This window comes from Lasioglossum baleicum, chromosome 10, assembly GCF_051020765.1.
Source record: "Lasioglossum baleicum chromosome 10, iyLasBale1, whole genome shotgun sequence".
In the NCBI taxonomy this organism is placed as follows: domain Eukaryota; kingdom Metazoa; phylum Arthropoda; class Insecta; order Hymenoptera; family Halictidae; genus Lasioglossum; species Lasioglossum baleicum.
The window spans coordinates 8,439,625-8,465,518 of NC_134938.1; the positions used below are offsets into that span (position 1 = coordinate 8,439,625).

Sequence of the window (25,894 nt, forward strand, 5' to 3'; positions counted from 1 at the left end):
CATTGTGCAGTATAATTAACGAAATTCATTGAATTGCGTGTAAAGCTGTAGGCTACAATGCAGGATAAGTATTCCGCATAGTGAAAACACACTACTCCACAAAATTAGGGAACATTGAATTATAAATTTCAACGAAATGGTTACCAATCTTTGAACTGTCGTAGCTTCGTGTAAAAAAATCTTACAATGTTCTACCTGTGCTCATTTTGAAGAGTAAAATCTCTAGTTTCACATCCGTGAATTCAGATTTGTGAAAATCTCTTTATAAAACAAAGCAGGAGAGTGAAGTTACTTTTCTCCATTAGAAAATTTATAAATTCAGTAGCTTCAGCGAATTTAAACAATTATTTCGCAGATTCACTTCAATGTGAGATTTTGAAGGGAGTTCTACAATTCGGAAATCTTCACAGTGATCTCTCAAAGGTAAATCAGCATGAAAATCAACATTGAACTTCAGAGTTGGCACTCAACACGTTAATTTAGTGGATTAGTGTGTTCCTCAATTGGGAAGTTTCTACGTATATCGTGGACGTGAGCTTACCGCTTGCTTCCTCTCCCAGCTCTTCATGGCGGACTTGTATTTCTCGAATTCGTGGCACCAGTCCGAGTATATCTTCTGATAATCGTTCGATTTGGCGGGCGCGGAACATCTGTGGGCGTCCACGGTGATGTTGTACGAGCACAAAAGCGAGCCACCGAGCCAGCAATCGTATCTTCCGGCGTCTTGTTCGTTCACGCCCACGATCACCAGACCCTTCTCGGACGTCTCGATGAACTTGTCCCCGCCAGCCCCGTACTTGTAAGCTATCTGGTACCTGCCCTTCTCCTTGCTGTAATGGTACCATCTGACTTCCTGGTTCGCCAACACCTCCGGCATCTTCACGAAACAGCCCAAATGCACCGACTGACCCCACGTCACTACCAACTTCCGTTTACCCACGCTGCTGTCGCACACGTCCGCCGTGCTGTTCGACACATCCTGAAGAAGTCTGTAAAACGCACACATCCCACCATGAACAAACTTCATCCTTATTTGCTCTACTCACAGAAATGTACATGTTCATATAAAGGATTATTCTGCCATTCGTAGAACAGTTGATGCGAAACTTTATTATTATTGGGTTCTTTTTATTCAAGCTATGCACTTTAATCAATAAAATATTTTCCATTTTGTTCGATGATCTTTTACCATCTTTAAAAACTTCTGTCTCCTATATGGCGGATGTGACATCACTTCACGACCAAGTTCCAATCATTTTTCACGTGTTACCAAAGATGTGTGAACACGTGAATCTCCACCAAGTTTACAAATCTCTTTGAATGGTAAAACATTCACTAATGATGATGACCTGAAGTCGCAGGATCAGTTTTTTGCCGATAAGTTCCAGAAGTTTCATGAGCGCGCAATTATGAAGCTACCAGAATGATAGTGAAAGATCATCGAAGAAAATGGAAAATATTTTATTGATTAAAGTTCGTTGCTTGAATAAAGAAATTGGGTTTTATTTCGCCTTAAAATACCGAAATTACTTTCTTGCCAACCCAATATTATTATTATTATATATTTACAGTTTATTTTAACGTGTTCGCGTTAACAGCGAGGTCATTAGTGACCGCATGATTTACCAGTAGCTAGTCCGGGACCGGTTTAGCGAAAATGTAGTTAATTTTGACGGACTTACCCGGGTTCGTAGGGCTTGCAGGTGTTGGTGTCCTTGTCCCATCCGCAGTAAGGATCATGAACGCAGCGAAGACAATTGTCGTATCGGCGCGTGCACATCACCAAGTCAATTTGCTTTATTCTATGATCGGACGCGACATAAAGGGCCTTGTGCTCCTTCGAGATTTCCATCGCCTGAATCGGCTCGCCCGGCGTCACATCAAAAACGTCCAACAGGATGGACTGCGAATCCCCGTTGTTGTCTATCCATTGAACTACCTTGTGTACACGTCCGTCGCCTGTAACACGAGGCAACGATGCCTTTGTAAACTACTACTTCGGACAGCTGACGGGCCGCGATACGGTCAAATTTACATCGATATAATGTCACCGACAGCCTCGTAATCTTCGGATAACAAATTTACTCCTGTCAAACGACCGGCATACATACACCGTTACATTCCATTACCAGTCTGCCGATTTTATGGATTCGTCACCGGAAGTGAACGACAGAAATGCCAAAGAACATAAGTCAGCGATATTCCAATTCAAAACGTACTTTGTTGATTCGTGAGTAGAATTACTTATGCTATCAAAAAATTGATCAAAGTCTTACTAGTGGTAAAAAATATGAAAATAAAATCAAAAGGATTTTAATCCACTGCTTGGAGACCATCAAAAATTAATTTCACGTTACTATTGAAAAATTGATCAAAGTCTTAGTAGTAGAAATGTAAAAATAAAAGAAAAGGATTTTAATCCACCGCTTGAAGATCATAAAAAATTAATTTCTTGTAAAAAAAGACTAAAGGAATTAAAAATGAATAATATAAATATAAAAAATAAATAAAATTAAAAGGACTTTAATCCACTGCTTGGAGATTATCAAAAATTAATTTCACGTTACTATTGAAAAATTGATCAAAGTTTTAGTAGTAAAAATATGAAAATAAAATGAAAAGGATTTTAATCCACTGCTTGAAGATCATAAAAAATTAATTTCTTCTAAAAAAAAACTTGTTAAGACGCTTCTTTCTGTGTCGCGCTTCTGTGTTTTGTCATGACAACGGCACGATTCCTGATTATGTCAGTTTTCGATGCAATAATACCGGACCAACTACACAGCTGTGAAACAGCGCCAGCGATAGTGAAAGCAGATGATACAAGTCAGCTGCAAGAACCTCCGAGTTAGTGATTATCTTGCCAAGTTCGCCCGCGACAAATCAGGATTAAGATATTTCGCGCAAAATGGTTCGCAGACATGTAATTCCCATTAAATCCCCTTCCGTAATTTAGCTTGCGTCACGGCGATTGCGAATTTGCTGTCGCATACACGACTGAAGAAAACATTCATGGCAAACTTGTATCGCTGCTGAAACTAGTGTTCGTTTACGCACGTGTTAGAAAGGACATTGAAATTTTGAATTATTCGATTGATTCAATTTCTGTCGTACGATTATTATCTCTACGATAAAGTACTCTTGTTGGATCTATTTTCGAATTATGCTATGTTAGTTGCATGCTACTTTCAGATTTTGGAAGATCTTCACGACGTCGTTTGTCTTTTATTTTCAAATTAATATAAGGCTGCAACTATATCAATATTATTTTCTAACCTTCGGTTATGACTAAACTGCGGATGTTTCTGCAATTTTCAATTTTTGTAGGCAAATTTTAAGAAAGTAAATCTTATTTTCAGTGGTAGTAGTCTTTGTAGTCCTGGAATAAATAAAAATCGTACTAAATTCTGTGGAATTTTATATTCTAGCATTTTTTGAAAATATTTGGAACCCATCAATGCATAATGATCTAGTTGTGACAATGGGCCAGCCAATTAAATTTTCAAACAACTGCTGTTCAATAATGAACAATAATATTGAACCGAGAAAAATTAGGAATGTAGTTCGAACATCACCCAATTGCTAAAAAGAAAGTTAAGAATTTCAGACCTATAATGACAATCGAGGGCTAATAGAAACTTTAACTGACGTAAGAATCGTGTCGACGCAATTCCGGAAAGAGGCCCGACCTATCGGAACGCGCGAGCAGTTGGAAAAACGAGGCAATCGACGTCATTTGAATTTTTCAAAGGGATTGTTTGAACACTTACTGGAACCGGCATAGTAGACCGTGTAATCCAGATCCAGGCCAACGAAATCGATGCGCAATTTATCCACGACCAATCGCGTGAGCATCACGTCGCGCTTATAAAACACCGGCTTCTCGTTCTCGTGCGATATCGCGGAGTCCATTAGCGGGTGAGACCGTATAAAGTTCAAAACGGTGTCTGGGAAGGTCTCCGTGTCGTTGACGCACTGGCCGGGTCGCGGGTCAGGAACTTTGTTCGACAGCACCGGAAGCCAGGCGCTGCTGCTGGTCGCTTGTTCTTTGAATTTCCCTCGGAACGCCTCTTGGATCGCGTCGATATGAAACGAGCAGATCGCCGAGCCCATTAATCCGTTCGTCGAGGTGGTGAACGTCCCGTAAAAGTGCGTGTCGTCGCCGGGAACCTTGTAAATGCTCTCTGGAAAAATACGAATGCCACGGTAATTAATGATCCCTGTTCCAGGAAGAACATTCTTCGCCCTCCGACCGCCTAAGGCACACTACAAGCGAAAACCGTTCATATATGTTCAAGAAATTGTGTTAGTAGACCGCGGATTTTATGCGTTTATCACGAAAGTGATAGGTTGCGTTTCAATTGAAATCTTCTAATGTATCAGATGATTGCATAAGTTCGTGCTCCATTTGAAAATAAAATTCAATGGTTAAATTTTAAAGAGCTTTATTAATTAATTATATAGTCACCATTCTTTTCAACCATTAGAAAAGAATAAGCGAACTTGTGCAATCATCTAATATTACTCTCAATCTTCTGGAATTGTTGATAAAAGAATGACCATTCGGAGTGTCTCCTTTCTCCTGCGATCGTTGCAGGCAATTTTCATTTTGCATAAAAATACACAGTCTAGTAATAATATTATAGAAGTTTCCGACCAACCGGAAATGTTACTTACGTATCTCGTTGAAGTAGAAGGGAAATTCGCCAGGTATCGAGCAGTTCAGCCGAGCCTTCAGATAAGTCGACCAATTCTGCGACAAAATATTCTTGCCGCCGGTGTCCCTTTTGCAAACTCTCGCCACACGGGAATAGACGCTTTTGCCGCAGTTTATGTACTCCACCGCGGTCTCGCGGAAGAAGAAGAACACGTGGCTTCCGATGTCGTACGAGCCCACGAAATTCGGCTCTGAAACAAGCAAACAGAATATTCGTGTGACCAAAAATTAATTAGCGATATTCAGCGATTGAATCTTTTTCATCTTCCGAAGCATCGATTTTATTTATATTTATGTGTACAAACTCGAGTGTATAAATCAGCACGCTGCCCCAATTATATTAAATGATTTTGCTTAAACGACTCCGAAATGAGAACGAATAAACGTCGAAACGGTTGAATCGAATTTTCCGCGCGGAAGGACCGCCCGAAGCAATAAAATCGCGTCGATTTTGGCGACGTATGAAAACGAACGGCATGAAAAATTGAGAAACCGTGTTGCACGTGCGTAGGTACGTGTACCTAGACAAATTCAATTCGCAGCCGAACGCCGAGGACGCGGCGGGTTTTATGGAAATATTAAAGTCCCGCGTAAAAATAAAATTGAATCCCGTGTTCGGGGCGGGAACAGTAATTTCAATGGGAATTGCCGCGGTAAGATTCCGCGTTGATGAAATTCCGGCGCGAAGATTCCCGCCGAACGATTTGCTCTTTAAACACAATCAAGCAAATTAAGATGCAAATCCGCGAGCGGTGTTCCGGGCTCTTTCACTCCCGGCTAAAAATCAACACCGTGTCGGTGAAAGTCGCGGGAGCCAGGCATTTTCTCCTGCGGGATTGGGTGGGGGAATTAAAAGATCAGTTTTCCGGGGGCCGGTGTAATTTAGCATTTTCTTTTCTGTTGCCGGATCCCCGTCTTTTAAAAAATCTACCCGAAGAGATCCTATCTCTTTCAGATTGAAGAAACCAGTTGGAAAACTATTGGAGACTATTTTGTAGAATCACAAGTTTACAATCAATATTCGTAGAATCGCAAATAATTGAATAAGCAAGTACTTTTGCTTGCAAATCGTGATTGGGAAACAGGAATTCACGGATTATCTGAAAGATGGCAACAAGCTATTACAAATAATGGAAATTATATCATAATATAAAACATATATTCGCTCTCCCCAAGCTAATGATTGAGATTCATCGAATGGTGCGTCTAACAGGGGAACTAAATAAATAATCAAATATTTCGAGTGAAAGCTGTGGTCCCGGCGATACAGGAGAGCTTCGTCGGATGTAACAAGGACGGTACCGCGGGGTGCTCGTTACGAAAACAAAAGCGGAACCCCGTGAAATTACGCGGAAGGGTTACGGGCCCGGAAAACGATCGTCGGAACTCCGCCGAAAACTTTGGAATTCGAAGGAATGCCGGCACAATGAGAAAAACTATAAAACAGACGGTCGAACGAGCCCGCGTTACGACGCGACGAAGTAAGTTTTCCGCGCGAAGGAAGAGGAACGACTTTCCAAGTTTTCATTTAGCACCCCCGGACGGTTCGTCCCGACCGGGCGCATACTTAACGACCCCCACTTTGTCCGTTTTTACGACCCGCAATCGTAAAACTGCTCTCTCGTCCTCTCAACTGTTATGATGGCACCGCCGTACTCGCTCGTTCGTCGACCTTAATCGTTATTCGAAAGCAAACTTTAGCACGTAGCCCCCACGCGGTCGCGAACACAAGTGATCCTTTAAGAACTATTCGAATTAACACGTTGAACGCCACCTATATTTCTTTTGGTCAGATTTCATTTAAAGGCACCAAAAATTTTCAACTGTTTCTTATAGAATCCCACAGATGTTGACGAGAAAATGCCAAAAATGTAAACTCACTGGTTCTACAGTTTTAAAAGTTGCATTTGACTCAAAATACATAAAAAGAAGAAATCTTTCTTTGTCTCTTGCTTCTTGCAATTGATGCGGAAGATTTTACAAAATGAATTAAGTCCACCTAAAACTCTCTTCAATATTTTCTACAGAAAGAATGGAATGTCCAAGAGTCTCCTGTTATTTTTCATAGAAACCCGCAGTGTACTAATTACCAAATGTGGCAGATTCGTTACATCAGCGATTGAGAAAGGATTGGTTACTGAAATATTAGGAGAAAGTTTTCGGATGATGTGCTTCTCCTTTGTAGACGATTCGAATACAATTGAGTCTGTCTCTGATCGCGAGTCGAGACACTTCCGATTTCCGACTCCCTGTTCCCGTCCGCGGATCGTCTCCCCCTTTCTCCCTCATTTACCCTCTTCCTCCCCGATTCTCCGCCCTCTACACCCTCGTTTCCTCGTCCTCCACCCTTTCCCTTTCGCCCGTTGCACCTCAATATATCAAACTTCCACCGGCGAAGCGTCAGACAATCGATTTAATCGGTGAACTGTGAAAGAGATTGCAGCCTCTTCCTCGCGCCACCGCATAATGTAAAATCGACAGAGGCTGTGCCGTTCGCACGGCGCGATTTAAGCGCGGAGAAAATTCGATTTCCGTCTGCGTCGCGACGTCATCGGATGGCGTCCTTGTTTCTCCACCCACGCGGCGATAAACTACGTCGCCTGAAATCGGCTCGGTTTTAATCGGCCGATTAGTAGCTCCGGGCTAGATTGGAATTCGGCACGGTATTTCGTTGCAACGACGAGCGGTGTGTTTATTTAAATTTTAATTAAACATCGCGACACTGTCCCTTTGTAATACGAAACTTCAATCGTGCATTTTTGCTGTTGCGATCCGGATTACCGCGTGAGCTCCGTTATGGATACTGCTGAAATGGTTCCAGCTAAAGAAATCATAAAAAAGTTGTTGAATCGAAATAAAGCGAATTGTGCGTATAAAATTACGATTTGCACATTCAATCGCCCAAGGAATATTTAAATAAAACGTTTAAGATAGCGATCTTATATCGTGCTTTTAAAAATTGCATTGATCTCTACATCTTTGAATAAATATACATTTCCCCTTTTAATAATTGTAGCAAGCCGAAAGTAATACATCAACGTCAATTCTTCTAATGTCTTTGTGGTTCTACATTTGACCAGTCCATTTTTTGTTATATTTACATAAAATCCACAGTCCATTAATTATAGACGCTGTCCGATTTTAATGTACAAGTGCAATCATCTTCGCAACGATTCGTTATTCGAAAAATATTTCAAGCGCAATTTGTCCTGCGCGAAGAGCCGGTAATTTAGTGCACTTAGTTCATTTTGTGAAATGGGAATATATTTTTTGTTATACCAGAGCCGAAGCTGTAGAACACACTTTATAAAAAAAGTATTAACCCACGCATATCGGCAGACCATTAGCTTAAGAGACTTTTCAATTTCAATATTGCAAAGTGGTTTTAGCAAATAGACCTATCGGCACCATTTTGCAGTATCACGATTAAAATATTTCCTAATCTTCGCATCGACTGGAGTAAAACAAATTGTGAAATCCCGATTGAGAAGTGTAGTTGACTTAACGAAAGTCGAAAATATCGAATACATTTTTATCATATGTTGGGCCTGGTTCTCGAGAAAATCGAGTTTGAAAATTTAATATTTCTCGCGCAGAGTCACCTGTCCCTCGGTTGTACCATCAATATCGAGACACCCTGTATGTACAAAATATCGAAACCTTCCTCGTTCTAGTTCGAACCTATTTAGAAGAATGGCATCCTCGAAGTGCTGGGGAAACGTTCGAAGCTATCAAGCCAGAATCAAACCTACTTACAACGTGCTTGATCCCATCAGCAACGCGCGTTTCAGCTAGGCGTCAAGTTTTGATTAGATGGAGCCGCGCGCGTTCGTTGAAGCGAGGCGGTATTCTATGCAGACGCGGAGCGGAAAACGTTCTCGCGGCACTCTCGATTTCGCGTCTCGCGCTGAAGGAATAATGAAATCACCCCTGGGGCTAGTTTCGCGAAGTTTACAAGTCGCGGGGTTCGTGTACCGGGGGGTGGTGGTGGGTCTAGACCGTCGCGCGTACAAATACGAAATTCTATTTTCCGCGGGTCCCTCGCGTTCGCTATTAGACACGACGCCACGTTAATAAATACGGCAAATTAGTCTGGTTAATACTCTGAGCCCCCGCCTCGACAGCGTCTCCGCAGAATTCCTAAATTAACCGTGTCAATCTTTTTCCGTGTCCTCCCGCGCCTCTCGATTTTCGCCGAGCAAGTTTTCGGGGTAAACTTGTACTTCGCACTTCGGCGGACACCTTAGCCTCGACGCTCTGACTTCCTCGCAGAATCCACGTTCCGAAGACTCAATTAGACTTGTCTGGTCTTTGCTTTCGACGGTGTATACGCCGGCAGACAGGGGAGGACGACTGTGGGTAAACCGGAGAGTCTGACAATAAGGGAAACTTCACCGGTACATGATGTTCGCCGCGCGGATGTAGCCTGACTCCGGTAGAAAAACTTTCTTAATTAGGATTTGATATGCTACGCGCGGCCCGGGATACGAGGAAGGCGAAACTGAAACGTTAGACTGCAAATATTGATAATTAGTGCGGTGAAAGGGGCGTTGATTGCTGCGTTTGTGCAATATTTCCTGTTACTTAGCGATTCTTAGACGGGTTATACGATCACTGTTGTTTATAGTGCGTAAATTGGGTCGAAGGTGGCGTTCATTTGATTGCAGAGAATTTCTATTGTCGACCCCGTAGTTCAAACGTATAAAAAAAGATTCGATCGCAGTGTAATGTATAGGGAGCACACTTTATTAGAAAAATGGGTAGATGTAATTTAAAACAATAAAACCATTCTTCTTATACAATAAAAGAATTTCTCTAAAAGAATTGAAAAATACTGTTAAATTATTTTCGACCTGTTAAACTTGTTAGGCAATGGGATAAACTATTTCAAACTAGTTTGTTGTAATTCACGTAGAACATTTTTATATTAAAAATGCTGTTATATTATTTTCGACTTGTTAAACATGTTAGAAAACGGGATACATTTCTATTTCACTCCAGTTTGTTGTAATTCATGTCGACAACTTTTATATTAAAAATGCTGTTATATCATTTTCGACATGTTAAACATGTTAGGAAAGGGATGAATTTCTATTTCACTCCAGTTTGTTGTAATTCATGTAGACTATTTTTATATTAAAAGTACTGGTATATCATTTTCGACCTGTTAAACATGTTAGGAAAAATTCTATTTCACTTCAGATTGTTGTAGTTCCCGTAGAACATTTTTATTTCGCATAGAAATCCGCAGTCTAGTAACCTGGATTCGAAACAAAATCACTACTTTAGGGTTGTTCGCCGTGTAGGGCAGTAGGTACTTTGAATCTGATCACACTTTGATCCACTGGAAGGTCGGCAAAACGATAAATCAGTATCCGTGCACCCTCCGGCGACTTCCGACGTAGCTAACCAGGCGAGGAGTACCCAGGATCTAGGTACGCAGGATTCAGCAGGATCGCGAAGGAAACAAATGAACGCGGACCGGCGAACGGTCGTTTGACAGGCGCAAGGATCCGTGAAAGTGGCCGGTCGTCGGTCGGTTATTCAGAGCTTGTTAAGCGCCCATCTCTTGCTCCACCACCTTATCCACCCCGGCGTTGCAACCCCTCTCTCTCTCTCTCTCTCTCTCTCTAATCCTTTATCTCCAGCCGACCCGCAAATCGCAATCAATCTTCATTCCACATACTTTACCCCGTGAACGCTGAAGAGCAGGATGAGAGCTCTATGAAGTGGAGCCGGGAGAGAGAGAAACACTCTCACAGGCATACAATGTCACTATGGCGACCATACGTCCTTCATTTAAATGGACAGTCCTTCACTTCACTGCTCTGTTCTCCAGATAATTTATTTCCTACGATTTTCTAAGATAAAATTGAAGACAGCATTTTGTTCACTCATTGGAATTTGAATGTGAACAACAGCGAACTGTTTGATGGATATATTAAAGTTGTATCACGAGTGAAAAAATCGGAGAATGACGACGAAACTATCAACCCTGCCGACATGGATGGATTAGGTACATCTTTTGAAAACTGTGGAATTTTCTGTGGAGGTTTCTCCCATTTATGACCTTGTATGACCTTGATAAGACCCTAATCATATAAATATCATACAGTATAATAAAAACACTCAAAAAAATTAAGGTCACCTTTATTTCCAAAAAAAGTAGTGCAAACACGAAATTATATTCTAATATTTATTATTAGACAGGAGACCTCTGTATGGAAAATAGAATTCTTTTAACCTGATTTGCAACAAACTGGAGTGAAATAGAAATTTATTTTCTTTCTTGATACGTTTAATAAATTGACACTAATGTAAGAGTATTTTTAAATTCTTTTAATGTTTTAATGTTCTAAATTACACCCACTCATTTTTGTGATAAAATCCGCCGTCTATTTACTATTTTGAAGAAGAACGCCGGCTAGTAATCGCGCGAACACTGCATAATGGAAGCTATTAAGAGAAATAATAAGAATTTTCTGGGCGGAAATGTTCGAGACAACAGTTAGCTGAATGAAATCCTGGAAAGGGCGAGAGGGATGAAGAAAGTGGCGGTAGAGGTGGCGCACGCGAGCTTATCCGTCTCCCCGGGTGTCTCTGCTGCATTTAATCAACGCCGCTGTTAATAGACAAACCCGGGGTACGTCTCTTGATGGTAACGTCCCGGTTTGGATGGCGGTGGGATGGGGTTGGAAAGGGCGTCGCCTTCAAATTAAACGACGAAACAAACGGCTAATCATGCGTCCCTCGGGTGTCGGGGGACGCGGGACGGGTTAGAAAGATACAAAATGGGGTCGACATCGGCCTCCTTCCGTCTTGTTTTAGTTCTTCCACCCCCCGCAACCCTCCGTGGGAGGGTCGTGTAGCCGGAGGTCGGACCCCGGCACGCTTCCGAGGGCGGGAAGCAGCACCCTCCTGAGAAATATAAGGCAACTACTTCACTCTATGCGCCGCTATTATTCCGTGCCACGTTGCCTCTCTCGCGAAGCACCACCTCCCCTCTGTGCCCCCACGCCAGAGAGAGAGAAAATTACCGCGGACAGGATACACCGGGTAGAAGGTGGAATTAATTGACAACTTCGCCGGGGATTTATGACTCCATTGTATCATACGGCCGGGAGAGAGAGAGAGAGAGAGAGAGCCGCGGACGAAATTGTTTCGCGACTGATTACGTGACTCGGTTACACACGGATCGAGGGGGCTACGGCACCCAACGTTGCTTTCGCTTTCTTTTGTTGTTTTGCGCGAACGCTGTCGGGCTGACTGATCACCGCCTGGTGTCAAGGTTGAAGGGCGTGTTTGCGATTCGCGACGGTGCGCGAGTTTGTTCCGAATGTTCCGGGGACGGGCACCCCGTAATTGCGACCGTTGCTCGCAGCAAAATTTGCGAGACAATATTAATTCTGTTGGCTTCACTGACGAAGAGCCATTGCGCACCGAAAAACTCAAAAAAACCTTGGCACTTTCTGGGGATACTGAAATGTGAAATCTACATTTGAAAATTCGACTATTCTTCAATTTTTCCGAATTATTATAACATAGCATTTAAACGGCATAGAAGGACACTTTTTCGGAAGTTTCAAGGCCTCCTTGGTCCTTTTTAATGAGTGACTACATTTTCTATCGTGAATCGAGTATCAAATTCCGGCGAAAAAAATCGACCTCCACTCGTCCTAGACCTAATAGGATAATACAAAATGATACACGAACTTTTGCACTGACCTAATATAATAATTTCTTCGTGAAGAAAATTTTCAATGTCAAAATACTGGCCCTCTGATGGATTAGGAGCGAATAATGTCGCGAATTGAAGAGCAATTTTTGCGACGTCGAAGCGAGAAAACATGGAGAACCCTACTCCGAACCCCTACGAAAGTGGGTTGCTCCGCGTACCAGCATTTAGTTCGGCGAAAATTGTTCCGGGGTGTTATTTTATTACTCCGCCTTCTTAGAGGCAACACCCTCTGCAAAGCCTGATGGGTATTCTACCGACGAGGCCGCCCTTCGAGAACCGCTTTTTATCTTCCCCATACCCACGACACCAGAGTTTTTTCACGGTTTCCCCTGGAAAACCCCCGGCACGCTCAAAGACTGTCAACCCCCACCGCTTTATCGAACAAGGGAACTGGTGGCGGCGTGGTATCGGCTTTATACGCAACTATTTAAGCGGGGTACGTGTTTCTTGCAACGTTCCGGCTTCAAAGAGCCTCGCGTAATGAAGAGGCTTTCTCAATTGCTCGGCTGCATGCGTTTTTTTTTTTGTAAATCCGTACTTCGACCCTAATGAAAATTCGATGGTGAGATTCGTGCAGTAAATATCTCCGTTTAATCGTCGTCCGCTACTCCAATGGAAACTAGCCCAATTTTAACCCTTAGCTCTCAAATTGTGACTCTCATTATTCAAAATATTGTTTAAATTATTAAATATATCGGTATCGAATCAATTAATAAATATTCAGGTTCTGTGTGAGGTATTACACCAATTTCATATTCATACAATTTAAAAATTTATAGGAAATGGGAATATTCTAGATCGGAAGAGAATCGTTCAATTTTCGAGTTAAAATACCTCCGAGTGCAAAGGGTTAAGACACAATTAGTTGGATAAAAGTGTAAGACGCATGACATTAACATGTCAACTTGTCACCGACGAACAAATTAAATGAAAGAGCTGAATAAATCAGGACGACGACCTCGTTCGGACGACGTTTGAACTGGAACTTTAATTTTCTCACTTTACAGTATTTTCAGATTTGAAGTGGTCACTTGAAAATGTTCGATAAAGCTTTGCCCTCCCATTGTGATAAGGTTCGACGGCACAAAAGTTCTTGGAAGGCAGACTACTAATTCCTGAAGCATTACCTTGTTCGAGAACGAGAAAGAGATAGAGATAGAGAGTTGAAGAAATCGTCGAGTGTAAGAGTACTTACTGTCCAGCCATTTCGAGTCGTACTTCAGTGTCCTCTTGAAGGTGAACTCCTTGCGACCGGTGGTTAAATTGTAGAGATCCGTGCGGAAGATTACAGTATCGGCTTTCGTGAATTCGGCATTGGTGCCGGAATAAAGAGCTGGCAAGTCACCAGGATTGCCCTTTTCCACCCAGACGGCGGTCGAATTGTCCGCAGGATCGTAAGGACACTTCGCTATACCCATTCCCACGCCTGGGACGTACTCGTGGCGGGGCAGATGGGTCAAATTGCTCTGTGAAAAGAACGCCCAGATTAATCCATTATCGACAAATTATCGTTTAACTTCGTGCCGGCTAGTTCACAATCTCTCTTCGCTGTAACTTTTGTCCTCTAATCAATTATGGAGGTCGCAGAAGTCACAAAAATATGAATTGAAGACGCAACAAGAAGGTAGTCGACCTTGAGAGGCCAGGAACTATCTTTACTATTTATTATTGAATTAATATCATAGCATGCAATTACTATCTTTATCTAAAGTTATCGTGTTTAACTTCGTGCCAGCTACTTTACATTCTCCCTTCGCTGTAACTCTTGTCCTCTAATCAATTATGCAAGTCGAAGAGGTCACAAAAATATGAATTGAAGATGCTACCAGTAGGTAGTCGACCTTGAGAGGCCAAGAACTATCTTTAGTATTTATTATCGTATTAATATCATAGCATTTAAAGACAGTAATTACTGTCTTCATTATTTAGTATTGCTGATAAGGGTCGTCCAAGTAATCCGGGAACGTTCATTTGGCATTTCGATTACGCTCCCGATGGGGGAGGCTCGGTGAAAGATGCGTCGCGCGCGCACGCCGGAAAATTTGGGGCCGGAGCGACGCGTTTCTACGCAAAAGCTGCACATTACCGCGCGAGACTCTATTACACGCACGGGAGTCGTAATTTTCGACAAAGCGAGACCAATATATTCTTTGACTTCATTACACGGGTACTTGAACGCGCGATTCATTTACCTTGGTGCATAATTCCCATCCCGTGGGCACCCGGCTCTGACAGAATCAAAGCGAAAATTCAACAAACACGACCGACTGACAAGACTCTCTCGAGCTACGAGAAGTTTAATAACCGACGATTCTTTACTTCGAGTTTATCCTTTTGCTTCGGAACTTTAGAATGAATTCTATTCCGAATAAGATTGAAATCAAATTCCGAGTTTAAAAATGAACTCAGCAGATCTGCTTGGAAACTGCTCTATAAAATTCAGAGTGAGCCACAAAATTACACGGTGACAAGATCGAAAGTGAATAAGTACCCGCAACAACCCTAACGCGATCGGAAACTCGCAACCTCCCCGTCAACCCTACAATATCCTCGATCGCAACTCAAGCATTCCAGGCAGACGTTCTGTCGAATCCAGGATGAACAACAAACGACAGCAAGAGATACTTACATAAATCACCCAATCCTTGGGCGAGTGAGCGTTCGTGCCGCACATGTAGAGCCGATTCCCGTCCGCCATTGGCTGGATCACCCTTATGTGATTCCGGCAGTCGAAGTGCTGCGAAAGAAGGGGAAGAAAATTGAATTTTCGGTTGATACGTGCAAAGAAACGCGGGGGTAGGGAAAAAGGGGGTGGGCGTGAGAGGATGGCAGAGGTAGGCGACGCGGACAGAGGCTCGATGCGCGGACACGGATTTTTCGAAAAAATTATATTGAACCGGATCGGAGCAAAGGGTTGCTCCGTGATCGATCACATCGGTCCCGTATTTCGGGCGAAATCGCCGCCGCGCGAACGCGAGAAATAAATTGGTTTGGTCGTCACGTAGAGAATATTTGCGTGGACCTTACACCTCGACACGGTGCGTGACACCGTGAATACGAATGAACCGGTGATAAGCGGTCGCTTGCGAACGAATGACCGACGGACAAGCGAATTTTACGTCGGCCTTCGCGATAATCGCACGAAACGCTCATTATTATTAGACAAAATAACACATTAATTTCTCTGTGATAAATAAACTAATCTTTGTGCAAGATAAAAATTGTTTCTGCAGGTTCTTCCATTCAGAAGTGTTATTTTAACTTTTAATTACTCGCATATAGTATTTACAATCTTAAAACTTTAATTCTAGTGTTTCTAGCATAAACAGAGGGGGTTCGACGAAACTATCAAATATTTATTTTGCATTAAAGTGGTTATTTTATTGAAAAGAAGTTCTGTTTTCTCACAATTAACAACTTCACATTTTTTAACAGTTTGACTAACCACGTGTCGAAGAGTGCGACTCTAGTCTTCACGAATAAAAAATACCTTCAACAATATGTTACACAAATGAGTAATAAATGCACCCTAAACATCGTCAACCTCAATTTAACGAGGAGCTACATTAAATTGGCAAAGTCTACTTGATAAATAAAAGTGGGAGAGATTTTCATACCGAAAATATACCTCTGTAAACAGGTGCATCGAGAATCGATAAGTGAAATAAATAATTCGAATATCGGAGTACTCAGCAAGGAACATTTATTCGAAAATAGTTTCGAAAATGACTATTGCACGAAGGGAGTTATTTAAGGCGCGGCATTCAATACTACGTTGATCGGGCGTTGCTTTTGGCACTTTGTTTCATTAAAAAAGAAGTGAAAACGGCACCCTACGGGAGAATTCAACGAGTCCGCTCGATATCAAATTTCGAAGTCTATTCTTCCACGGTCGTGGAATTGAAACGTACGGTCCATTAAACGTGATCTCTTTTCGATTCTCTCACGGGTCCATTTATTTTACATGAAAAACGAGGAATAACAAGAGTAACGAAGGCATTGTGTTACAGGTGCCTTCAAATGAACTCGAATTACTTTGATTCACAAAAGAATGTGCCGGCGATCCTCTGCGAGCGCGTTACCCGACGCGGTTTCTTTCCTAGTTTTATCGAAAATATCATATGCTGCCTCAAAAACGGACCGTTTCTCCGTATGCTTTTAATTGTGCCTTTAATTCGAAATACATCTCGCCCCTTTCCCTTTGAATCGGGCCATTGCGGTCGTCAAAGGACGAAGTACGATTCGCTTATGTTCTCTTTACCAGAAAAATCGAAGAAATTCTTCTCCTTGACTTCAATTTTCTCGCATCACCGTTGCTGTTCCATTTCAATACACAAAATTTATATATAGTTCTCAACAAATATAAAACCTTCAACGCTAAGCTCGCTACGATCAAATTACGAAGACGTTTCCTCGAGAAATTGATATTTTGCATTATTTTTAAATTATTTGAAAAATGGGTAGGTAATTTTATAAGCAGTGGAGGATGGACATTGAGGGGGATGTTATCTTCTGCAATGAAAAGAACTCTGCTCACCTCTGACTTCCCTTTCGACACACAATTTGCCACATTGCTCGGCTCCAAGTTCAGCACGTCCCTCTGAAACAGAAAAGAAACAGGAAGGTCATTTCGATTCGATTTGCACATGCGTAATTCAATGTTTAAACGAATACATTCTTCCACTGTTTTCTACCATGTTGGGAATCGTATTAGACGAGTCGAATAACTCTGTTAGATTCTAAAGCATCGACAAATACTAGAGCCTATCACAAGTTCGGTAATCCTCGCTGAACAGACTGATTAATTTATACTTCTCATCCGCGATTCGTACCGCTGATAATGTTCAGAATACCGACCACCCCCGGTAATATTCGCGCTGCGGTCTCGTTGCGAGATTCTCTAACAAAGGACTATTGCAGCGAGGCGTTATACTGCATCTTTAGGCGTTAGTAATAGCACCACGATTAAATGCTTAACGAGCCTCATAATCGCCTTTTAATTGATTCGTTCAGCTGAGGTATTCCGTCTGTGACTGCAAGAAATTCTGTTTCTACATAGCGCGACCGGCTCTCGCATTATCCAACAGATACGCATCATTGAAAAAGTTTTATCAATGTATATTTTTCTTCATTTTCTAGAATCCACAGAATTTTACGTGCATGACAGATCTTTTGTTCATTGATATTAAAAAAGTGCTGAACCATTGTCATGTACTCTATGAATATTTTTACTTTACGATTATTGAGATTATAAAGATACGAAGAATTATTCAACATTTCGTACATGTTTAAAAAATGGCTTGTTACTTTTGCAAAGTAATGCAGAATATGTAGTCACTTTTGTGCACATATTTGACAGTTATGCTGAAAGAAAATGCAGAAAATGAAGATGAATTTGATGAAAAACCAGAATATCCACTTAAACAGAACAATTTTAAAAACGAATGGCAATTAGGGTAAAGGTACCAGTAAAACAAATTTTTTAGAAATTAATAAAAATAACATGAAGTATACCTAGCATTACTTTATTTTTAAAAAATGAAATTGGTGTTTCCCTTTCGCATATAAATCAAAAGTATTACAATAATTTTTGTTTAACATATAGAAAATCGAGTCAAATAGAAAAGGCCGGTGAGAGAATCAGCGAGAGCTGACCAATTCCGACAACCGCTGCTGCCAGGTTGCTCGCGAGGCGTTCAAGGAAAGATTAGCCGAGTCTTCATCGCAGACGGCGAAGGTATCCGTCCTGGGGCATTCCGAGTGCCATTAGCAGAGCCAGTTAGAGCGCGAAGGGACGACGAAATTCCCGATTAAAAGCGCTCGGAGAGAGAGAGAGAGGCGGGAGATTTAATTTCGCTTGTCGTTGGTAGTCGAGCGGAAATAGGGCGATCAGGAGGAACACAACCGTCAAACGAGCCCGTCGGACTCAATTACAACGCACACTCGGCGCGATATACTTTTGAAAGTTCGTTAGCGCCGTCCATTTGTGTCGTCTTCGGGTTCAGCGAAGTCGTCGTCGCGTCACCAGGGGGGGGGGGGGGAATGAATGTTTCCCCATTGGCACGGCCGTTGAATGGCTCGCGGAACGTCGTCGTCCGTCGAGGGAAATTCTATTTCGGCGCCGGTTGCCATAATTACGAGCCTTTCGAGACGAGGGACGAAAGGATCCGTGGCTGGAACACCGGTTTCTTCGCTGGCTCGTTTCACGCTCGCAGTCTCGCCTGGCAACCGGCTTCTCTCCATCCTCCTTTCTTCGGGACCAACTTCAGCCTGCCCCGAAGAGGTGTCGCGAGTGCATGCTTCACGTTCTGCAAGCGGGAAGAAGAGGCCGCCAGCCGCCACTCGTCTGTCATTGTGCGAATCGCGACGACGATGACGAAGACGGCGACGCGACACGGTAAATGCGATGCACCACTCGCCTTTCGAAACTTTTCTGCTGCAAATGCGCCGCGGAATAAGGTCAGCAGACAGAGACAAGCAATAGGCAGCTCGAGGAGCCATCAAGACACCCAGACGTAACTCTTCTCTCGACCAAGCCCCACTCTTTGATCCGTCGACGCCGTTTCCGGGCTACGCCCGCCAGACTTCGCTAATAAAAGTTCCCTGTTCGGACGACCGTGGCTGCGACAAGCTGTTTGTTTATGGAGCAGCAACTTTCCTCGGTTCCCGACTGGGTAAACGATTTGTACGGCTTTTTATCCATTTCTGACGGGGACGGGTGAAGCTCCGAACATCTCTACGTTGCTTGCGACTTATTCAAGCAATTAATGAAATCGTCTCAACTGAAGTTAATGAATGAACATTGAAAAAATGACATTGACGAACAATTAATAATTGTGACATGTTGCAACTGTTTACAATTACTTCGTCCACTTTCGCATGGTACGAAACGAGACGTTCATTACAGAAGTCGTACATGTGCTTTTTAGTGGGGAAAAAGGTTAAAAACGTTACACGTTCCCCGGATGAGGTTACACGTAATTAATTCAGCACACTGTGTCCTCTATTTCTGCCCGGATATTTTAGAGAAATGTATCAAGTTGCGACACAACCACAGAGAATTCAAAGATTTTATAGCACCTGTAACGAAAATGAATTTCTACTATATTCGCAGTTGGCTAAATATGGACAAACAATTCGCACACGTGTGAAAAAGTCGAATCGACCCGGAATAAGTGTGTGCAGCAGTAAGTTGCATCGCAGAGTCCGTTGTAAATCACGATCGAGGTCCGGAATCACGGTGGTGTTCACCGGGAAAGGTCGAACATCCTCCGGGCGCGGGGCACGTACGGGTCTAACATAATTTCGAAAAACGGAAACCGCGCGCTCGCAAACCGTTCGGCCATGCATTTCGACGCCTGGGAAGGGTCTGGCCCCGGTCGCTATCTCTCGGGAAGCAAAAGCGTTTCGTGCGGCTGCGGAGGTCGTGGACACGATCCGGAAAAGGAAGTGGTTCGTTTGCACGGTCAATCGTCCGAAACGCGTCGGCCTTAACGATCGATCTCCTGCGGACGTCGCGTGCCGTTCCCCGGGGCCAGTGTCACGGCCAGGAACGGCGTTGATCCTCGAAATTGTCCTGGTCGAACCCGTCGGGGAGCCCGGAACGACCCGAAAACAGCTCGTCCACCCGACGCTAGCCCGGACTGACAGTGATCTACGACTAATAAATTAACGAAAGAATTGTTTTTGCCCGGCGCACGCGACGATATCTGTTATACGAGCGATGCGGAAGACAGCGAGAGGGAGGACAACGAAACCCGCTGAAACTGCAGGATTTCCGGGCTTCATACATGCGCCAGACAGACGTCCGCGGGAGTTGACGCACCGTGAATAACTTTCAAGGAGGAGGAGTCCGTTTTACGGCGGAACAGATATTTTAAAGATTGCACGGTCGTAACTCGAGCCGGACCTGTCGCAGACTGCTCACATACTGTCGTATTTTCTACGACAACGGCTGAAATTGTAGCATGCTGACAATTAGTTGAATTTGTGTTAAACTACATTTTCTGTGGAACGGAGCCGTATTCAATTTTTAATTTATTCCGAACGAAAATATCGATGCCATCGCTTCAAACGAATTTTGTAACACTTGGTGTTCGTCTGAACAATTTTATTCATGTCTCTGTCACTGTAGATACGATGATTTTTATTAATTCAACGAATTGATTCTCCGAACGAAAATATCAATGTCATCGCTTTAAACGAATTTTGTAACACTTGGTGTTCGTCTGACCAATTTTATCGATGTCTCTGTCACTGTTCCTGGTAGATACGATGATTTTTATTAATTCAACGTATGTATTGATTCTCCGAACAAAAATATCAATGCCATCGCTTTAAATAAATTTTGTAACACTTGTTGTTCGTCTAAACAAGTTTATCAACATTTCTGCCACTGTTCCTTGCAGATACGCTGATTTTTATTATTTCAACGAATTGATCCTCCGACTGAGATTCTGAATGTATTTCGTCGTAATAATAACAGGAGCTGATCATCGTATTTAACCGTAAACAACGAGATGAAGCGTAAAATCATTATCGTTCGTACAATTATGAGCGGTATGTAAACATCTCCCTCCCCCCATTATATGTGTATACATCTATCATAAAAGGAGAGAGTATTCAAATCCAATGAAATACAAATTTTACGAGAGTCTATTTATTCTTTGCTTCGCATAAATGGAAGGAAGATACGATTTCGCGATCGCGAATATTGCGCTTGTAAAATGAACCTGCGTTTACGATCAACATACATCCTCCTTTTTACGCTAGAACATCGTTAACAACTTCTGCGAATCCGACAAATGAAGCAATTAAAGGTATAACAATGAGAGGATTTTGAACGTCCGGGGAAACAGATACATAAATTCATTACTGAATCTCCAGTTAGAAATATAAATAATCCTCAATTTAACGTGTCTGACTGCAAAATGCCGTTACTGCTGAACATTCTTTGTGTTCTTGAACAGCAAATAAATAATTCCATGCACAATCTTTAATGCTTACAATAGAGAATCCGACAGAGCGAACTTCCCAGAAAAATGTCGCGTTACAGGTTTACGAGTTGTTTTTACAAGGAGAATTATTTCCGTCGCGGTTAACTCGAGTTAGAAATATGAATAATATATCTTTACATGAATATGCGTCAATATATTTAATGCGTCTGACCACCAAATGCTGTTTCTACTGAACGTTCTTTTGCATGATTAAGGCCTTCCCACGACCAGATAAATAATTCGTAAATACATACAGGAGTTTTTTTCATGCACAATCTTTAATGCTTTGAATGTAAAGCCCGACAAAGCAAACCTTTCCCAGAGAAATGTCGCGTTACAGGTTTACGAGTTGTTTTTACACGGAGAATCGTTTCCGTCGCGGTTGTATTGCTATTTTCTGCGGGGCGACATATTTCTCGCGACACAGTGCCGCTTCTTCTCGCAATATTTTACAGAACGCAGACAATTATTAATATTGGATTCCGAGTGTGTATGTGTGTGTGAAAGAGAAAGAGCGAAAGACGTGGTTTTCGTCCGAGGCCGGACTCGACGAAATAAATAACTTCAACCGGAAAAATTGTTGGGCGCGCCGTTTCGCGATAAATCGCGTACTTTCTTTATTTTTTCGCTAGCGCGTCCCCCCTCTTTTTCCACAATGTTTCACACGTCCCGGACAATTCGCGGCGCTTGATTTCGTAACAGGTTTTCGGCGAGAGCGCGGGAAAATTATTTGTTCGGTCGGAACGATAAAATGAATCTCCTCGAACGGAATTGAATCGGACCGGGTTGCGGGAACCCGGGCGATGTAAAATGGAATTCCTACGAGGAATTCTATTCTACAGCACGTTGGAAGTTCGCGGGGCTCTGGGCGGCAGACTTACGGCGGGCCGATTTACAAGCGCCGATTCGAAACCGGAAACGCTCCGATACTCGGCCGGAATTGCAATCGTTAAGTGCGGCCTGAGCACGCCCGCCGAAAATGTCGGTCCGCGGATTCCGCCAGGAGAAGCGAATCCGCGGTGGAGCCACGATTGAACGTTGTTAACGTTCGCTCTATTTAACGGATACTGATTTACAGCGTAATGCTGCGCCGAACAGCTGCTTCAACGCATCTCATCCGGCGATTAAACGGTAAAAGTTCAGCTTCCGAATCGCCACTCGAGCGGCGCCGGCTATTGTTGCCGGATCTTCGAAATGGCCTACAGATTATGCGATTTATCATGTCCCTTATTTCGCTGATCTATTCTTTGTTTTTCTGGCCATTTTGTCAAGTATTTTGCGAATTGAAGTAAAATTGATCGTCGACACACTGTACGAAGATCGACGAAAGCATTTTGTTCATTTCCAGTTATCCCCCGCTTTATTTAAAAAAATTCATTCTTGTGAACAGTATCAGAAATAATTTCTTTTTACACACAAAACAATTCCTGATTTGTCCATTATTTTTTCCAAATGAAGGGTAACTTTCGAACAACCCATTTCAACACCCATAAATATGTCGATAACAATTCATGCAACGCTGGTGAAACATAAAAGTGTTCGTGTTTCTATGGATGAGTGTACGATGGTCGATGTAAAAACCTAGAAATGTTAATTAAAACTTTCGCGTAGAAAATTAAGAGTTTCCGAGTCGCACGACGTACACCTGTCAAAGTTTCTGATTGCTACGCCGGATGTGAACAATCGAAAGTTAGGTCACAATAGTATCGCTATAGATGAACAAGTTCCTCGTAAGTAACACTCGTTCTCTTACCGTACTCCGTTATTAAACACGTGGGCAAAGTACTACTCTGCGAGTAATTACCTTTCCTTCATGGTTCTCTTCAAGTAGAAATAGAGTTCTTTCCCCCACGGTGAAATAATTAATACCTTCATTTTTTCCTTGACCCGAACCGATTAAGTGTGCAATTTTAAAACACGATGCGAACATGCAATGCAAATTGACACGTTTTATCGATGTCACCGTTAACATACGGCACTGCGTTTGAAAATGGCGAATTCTTATGCATTCGAAGCGTCGGAAACGGATAAAGTCAGAATTTCAATAGAATACCGTTCACATTACCTTTACGCTATTCATGTAGAAAATAAAATTTCTGTCTGACTGGAATGCGAAAGGTGTCAGGAAATAAAGGGATACAAAACATTGAAACCTACTTGAATGTGTCACATTGGATTCGCAGAACGTGTCGATCTGTCGATCTACAAAAATAATTACGTACGTACGGCTCACATCCTGATATAATTAACGTACATAATAATTAAATCCATCCTCCAACCCTTTAGTATCAAACGTATATTAGAACATTTCGTAAAAACTGCGATTTTCTTCTCATATTTTTAAGGAACAGGGTAGAAAAATATTTCCCTCCCTTTTTACATTCACACCTTAATATTAGTATATGATTAACGTACATAATAATTAATTCCATGCTCCAACCCTTTAGTATCAAATATATTTTTAGAGAACAAGGTAGAAAAATATTCACCTCATTTTCTACAAAAGGGGCTACCCTTAATAATTTCCGTTCACTCCTCCAAGATCCTCGCCGAAGTATCACCAAAATTTCAGCAAAAATACTGTCTAATTATCAACACACCTTCTAGATTTTGCAAAAGCAGTGTCAGAACCGAACGACTCTGCACAGGCAAGTCTCCAGACCATTTTCGGATTAACAACAACAGAAACTTGGTCCTGGCAAGTTCACCTGCGCCTGTTTACACGGTCCAAGGTTCCGCAATAATTTCATAACGATCGGGGGGAAGGGAGAGGCACTGCATAAATTGTATTCGCGCGTCATGACTAAATAAATGATCTAAGGCCTCTCGGAGCGGATCCGTTCGATTGATACATCTGCGACAGCGGGTAATCACACGCGTACGATCACACGTATACGTCCCCCGAACACGTGATACGCAAACACTTGCGCGCGCGCGTCAACAGCACCACCGCGTACGTGTGTAGACGCGAATATATAATGATACACAAACACATGCGGCCGCGCCTGTGCGAATCACGCGTCTGCGGGAACGAGTAATAGGACAAGGGGGCCACAGGTGGACGCGCACGCACACGAATGCGTAATCACCTGCAAACGCACGGTGTCTAAACAGACGGCTCCGCTCTGCATCGCCCTGCATCGCCCTGCATCGCCCTGCATCGCCCTACATCGCTCTGCATCGCTCTGTTCATTCGCTCGCTCGCGCACAATTGTCGCGATTGTGCGATTACACGGTCGTGCTCCTGCGAGCATGGAATCGCGTGTACACATCTTGTTCTCCAAGTAGTCACTACATCCTGTCGGTGCTCAGCGGTCATCGCCATTTTATTGCTACACGTCCTTCCGCGAGAAGAAAATGGTCGGATTCTGAAGGCTTATCCAAATGCGACGGCCAGATGTCAGCACTGCATAATATTACGTTGGAGGGAAAGCTCTGTCGCGTATTTTAAATAAGCAGGTAATTTTGTTTGTAAATCAAAAACACATGTTGCTAGTGAGTCATTGAGAAATAATGGAGATTACATCATTGAACAATATTAAACATATATTTTTATAAATTGATTCATATGTTTTCTTTCAAATACGACAGAACTTTCCCTCCAACCTGATATTTTATTCGGGGTCAGGACTACAGCAGTGCTTAGAAAATGATATCATGAAGAAATTAACTGGGTGAAATACAAAACGGTGAGAAACGTAACAAATCTAAGGATATGGTTACGTTGTTTTCGAACGTAAACAGACTATTAAGGGATGAAATTTATTTTTATTTAACCACAGCTTCGCACAATCGATGCAGAATTTTTTTCGTTTGCACGAAGATCCGCAGTCTCATTGCTAGGAACAGAATATTTTTCGTTGAACCAGCGGATTCTTAACCCTCATACACTCCTCAAAGATAGTTGCATAAAAATGACTTGGATAATAATTCGCCCATGTTTGCTCTACACGTGAAATCAACAAATTATGTTCCATTTGTAATGTTACATATTAAAGAAATACATCTCACAACATAGTCATAGGGATCAATGATTTTTCAGTACTTTTGTGAAAATGGTAAATGGGTGAATTTTTACCCCGAGGATCGTATAATGGTGAAGGGCGTAATGTTCTGGAAATATGAATTTGTACTAAATTGTACAAAAAGATCGAGAATTAAATGTCACGTATAATATCGTTTGAGGGTAGCCAGTTTTTCACGGTTGGGTCCCGCGAAATAATTGTTAACCATGGAGGCGCATTAGCGCGATAATAATTTTCAGGGGGGTTCCGACCGCGTATAAAGATAATCTACTTACGAACTACGTTACGTTCGTTCGCTCGGCACAATTATTCTCCAAGTACCGCACACGTGGCTGTTGAACTACTTCGTCTCGAAGTGGCTGATATACGGCCCGCATTTCCTATGCAAAACGACCAAGAAACTATAGCACACGTATGT

General features: G+C 42.4%; 1 protein-coding gene across 3 annotated transcripts in view; it reads right to left on the reverse strand.

The window, feature by feature from the left end:
• Window positions 1-25,894, reverse strand: part of Sema2a (Semaphorin 2a) — a 712,886-nt gene that overhangs the window by 9,978 nt on the left and 677,014 nt on the right. For all 3 annotated transcript variants that reach the window (XM_076432556.1, XM_076432557.1, XM_076432555.1), the window contains 7 exons: window positions 16,993-17,055; window positions 15,085-15,192; window positions 13,651-13,921; window positions 4,678-4,908; window positions 3,771-4,184; window positions 1,683-1,959; window positions 542-989 (listed from right to left, as the gene is read on the reverse strand). In XM_076432556.1, the coding sequence (XP_076288671.1) occupies window positions 542-989; window positions 1,683-1,959; window positions 3,771-4,184; window positions 4,678-4,908; window positions 13,651-13,921; window positions 15,085-15,192; window positions 16,993-17,055 (1,812 nt within the window). The remainder of the gene's footprint in view (window positions 1-541; window positions 990-1,682; window positions 1,960-3,770; window positions 4,185-4,677; window positions 4,909-13,650; window positions 13,922-15,084; window positions 15,193-16,992; window positions 17,056-25,894) is intronic.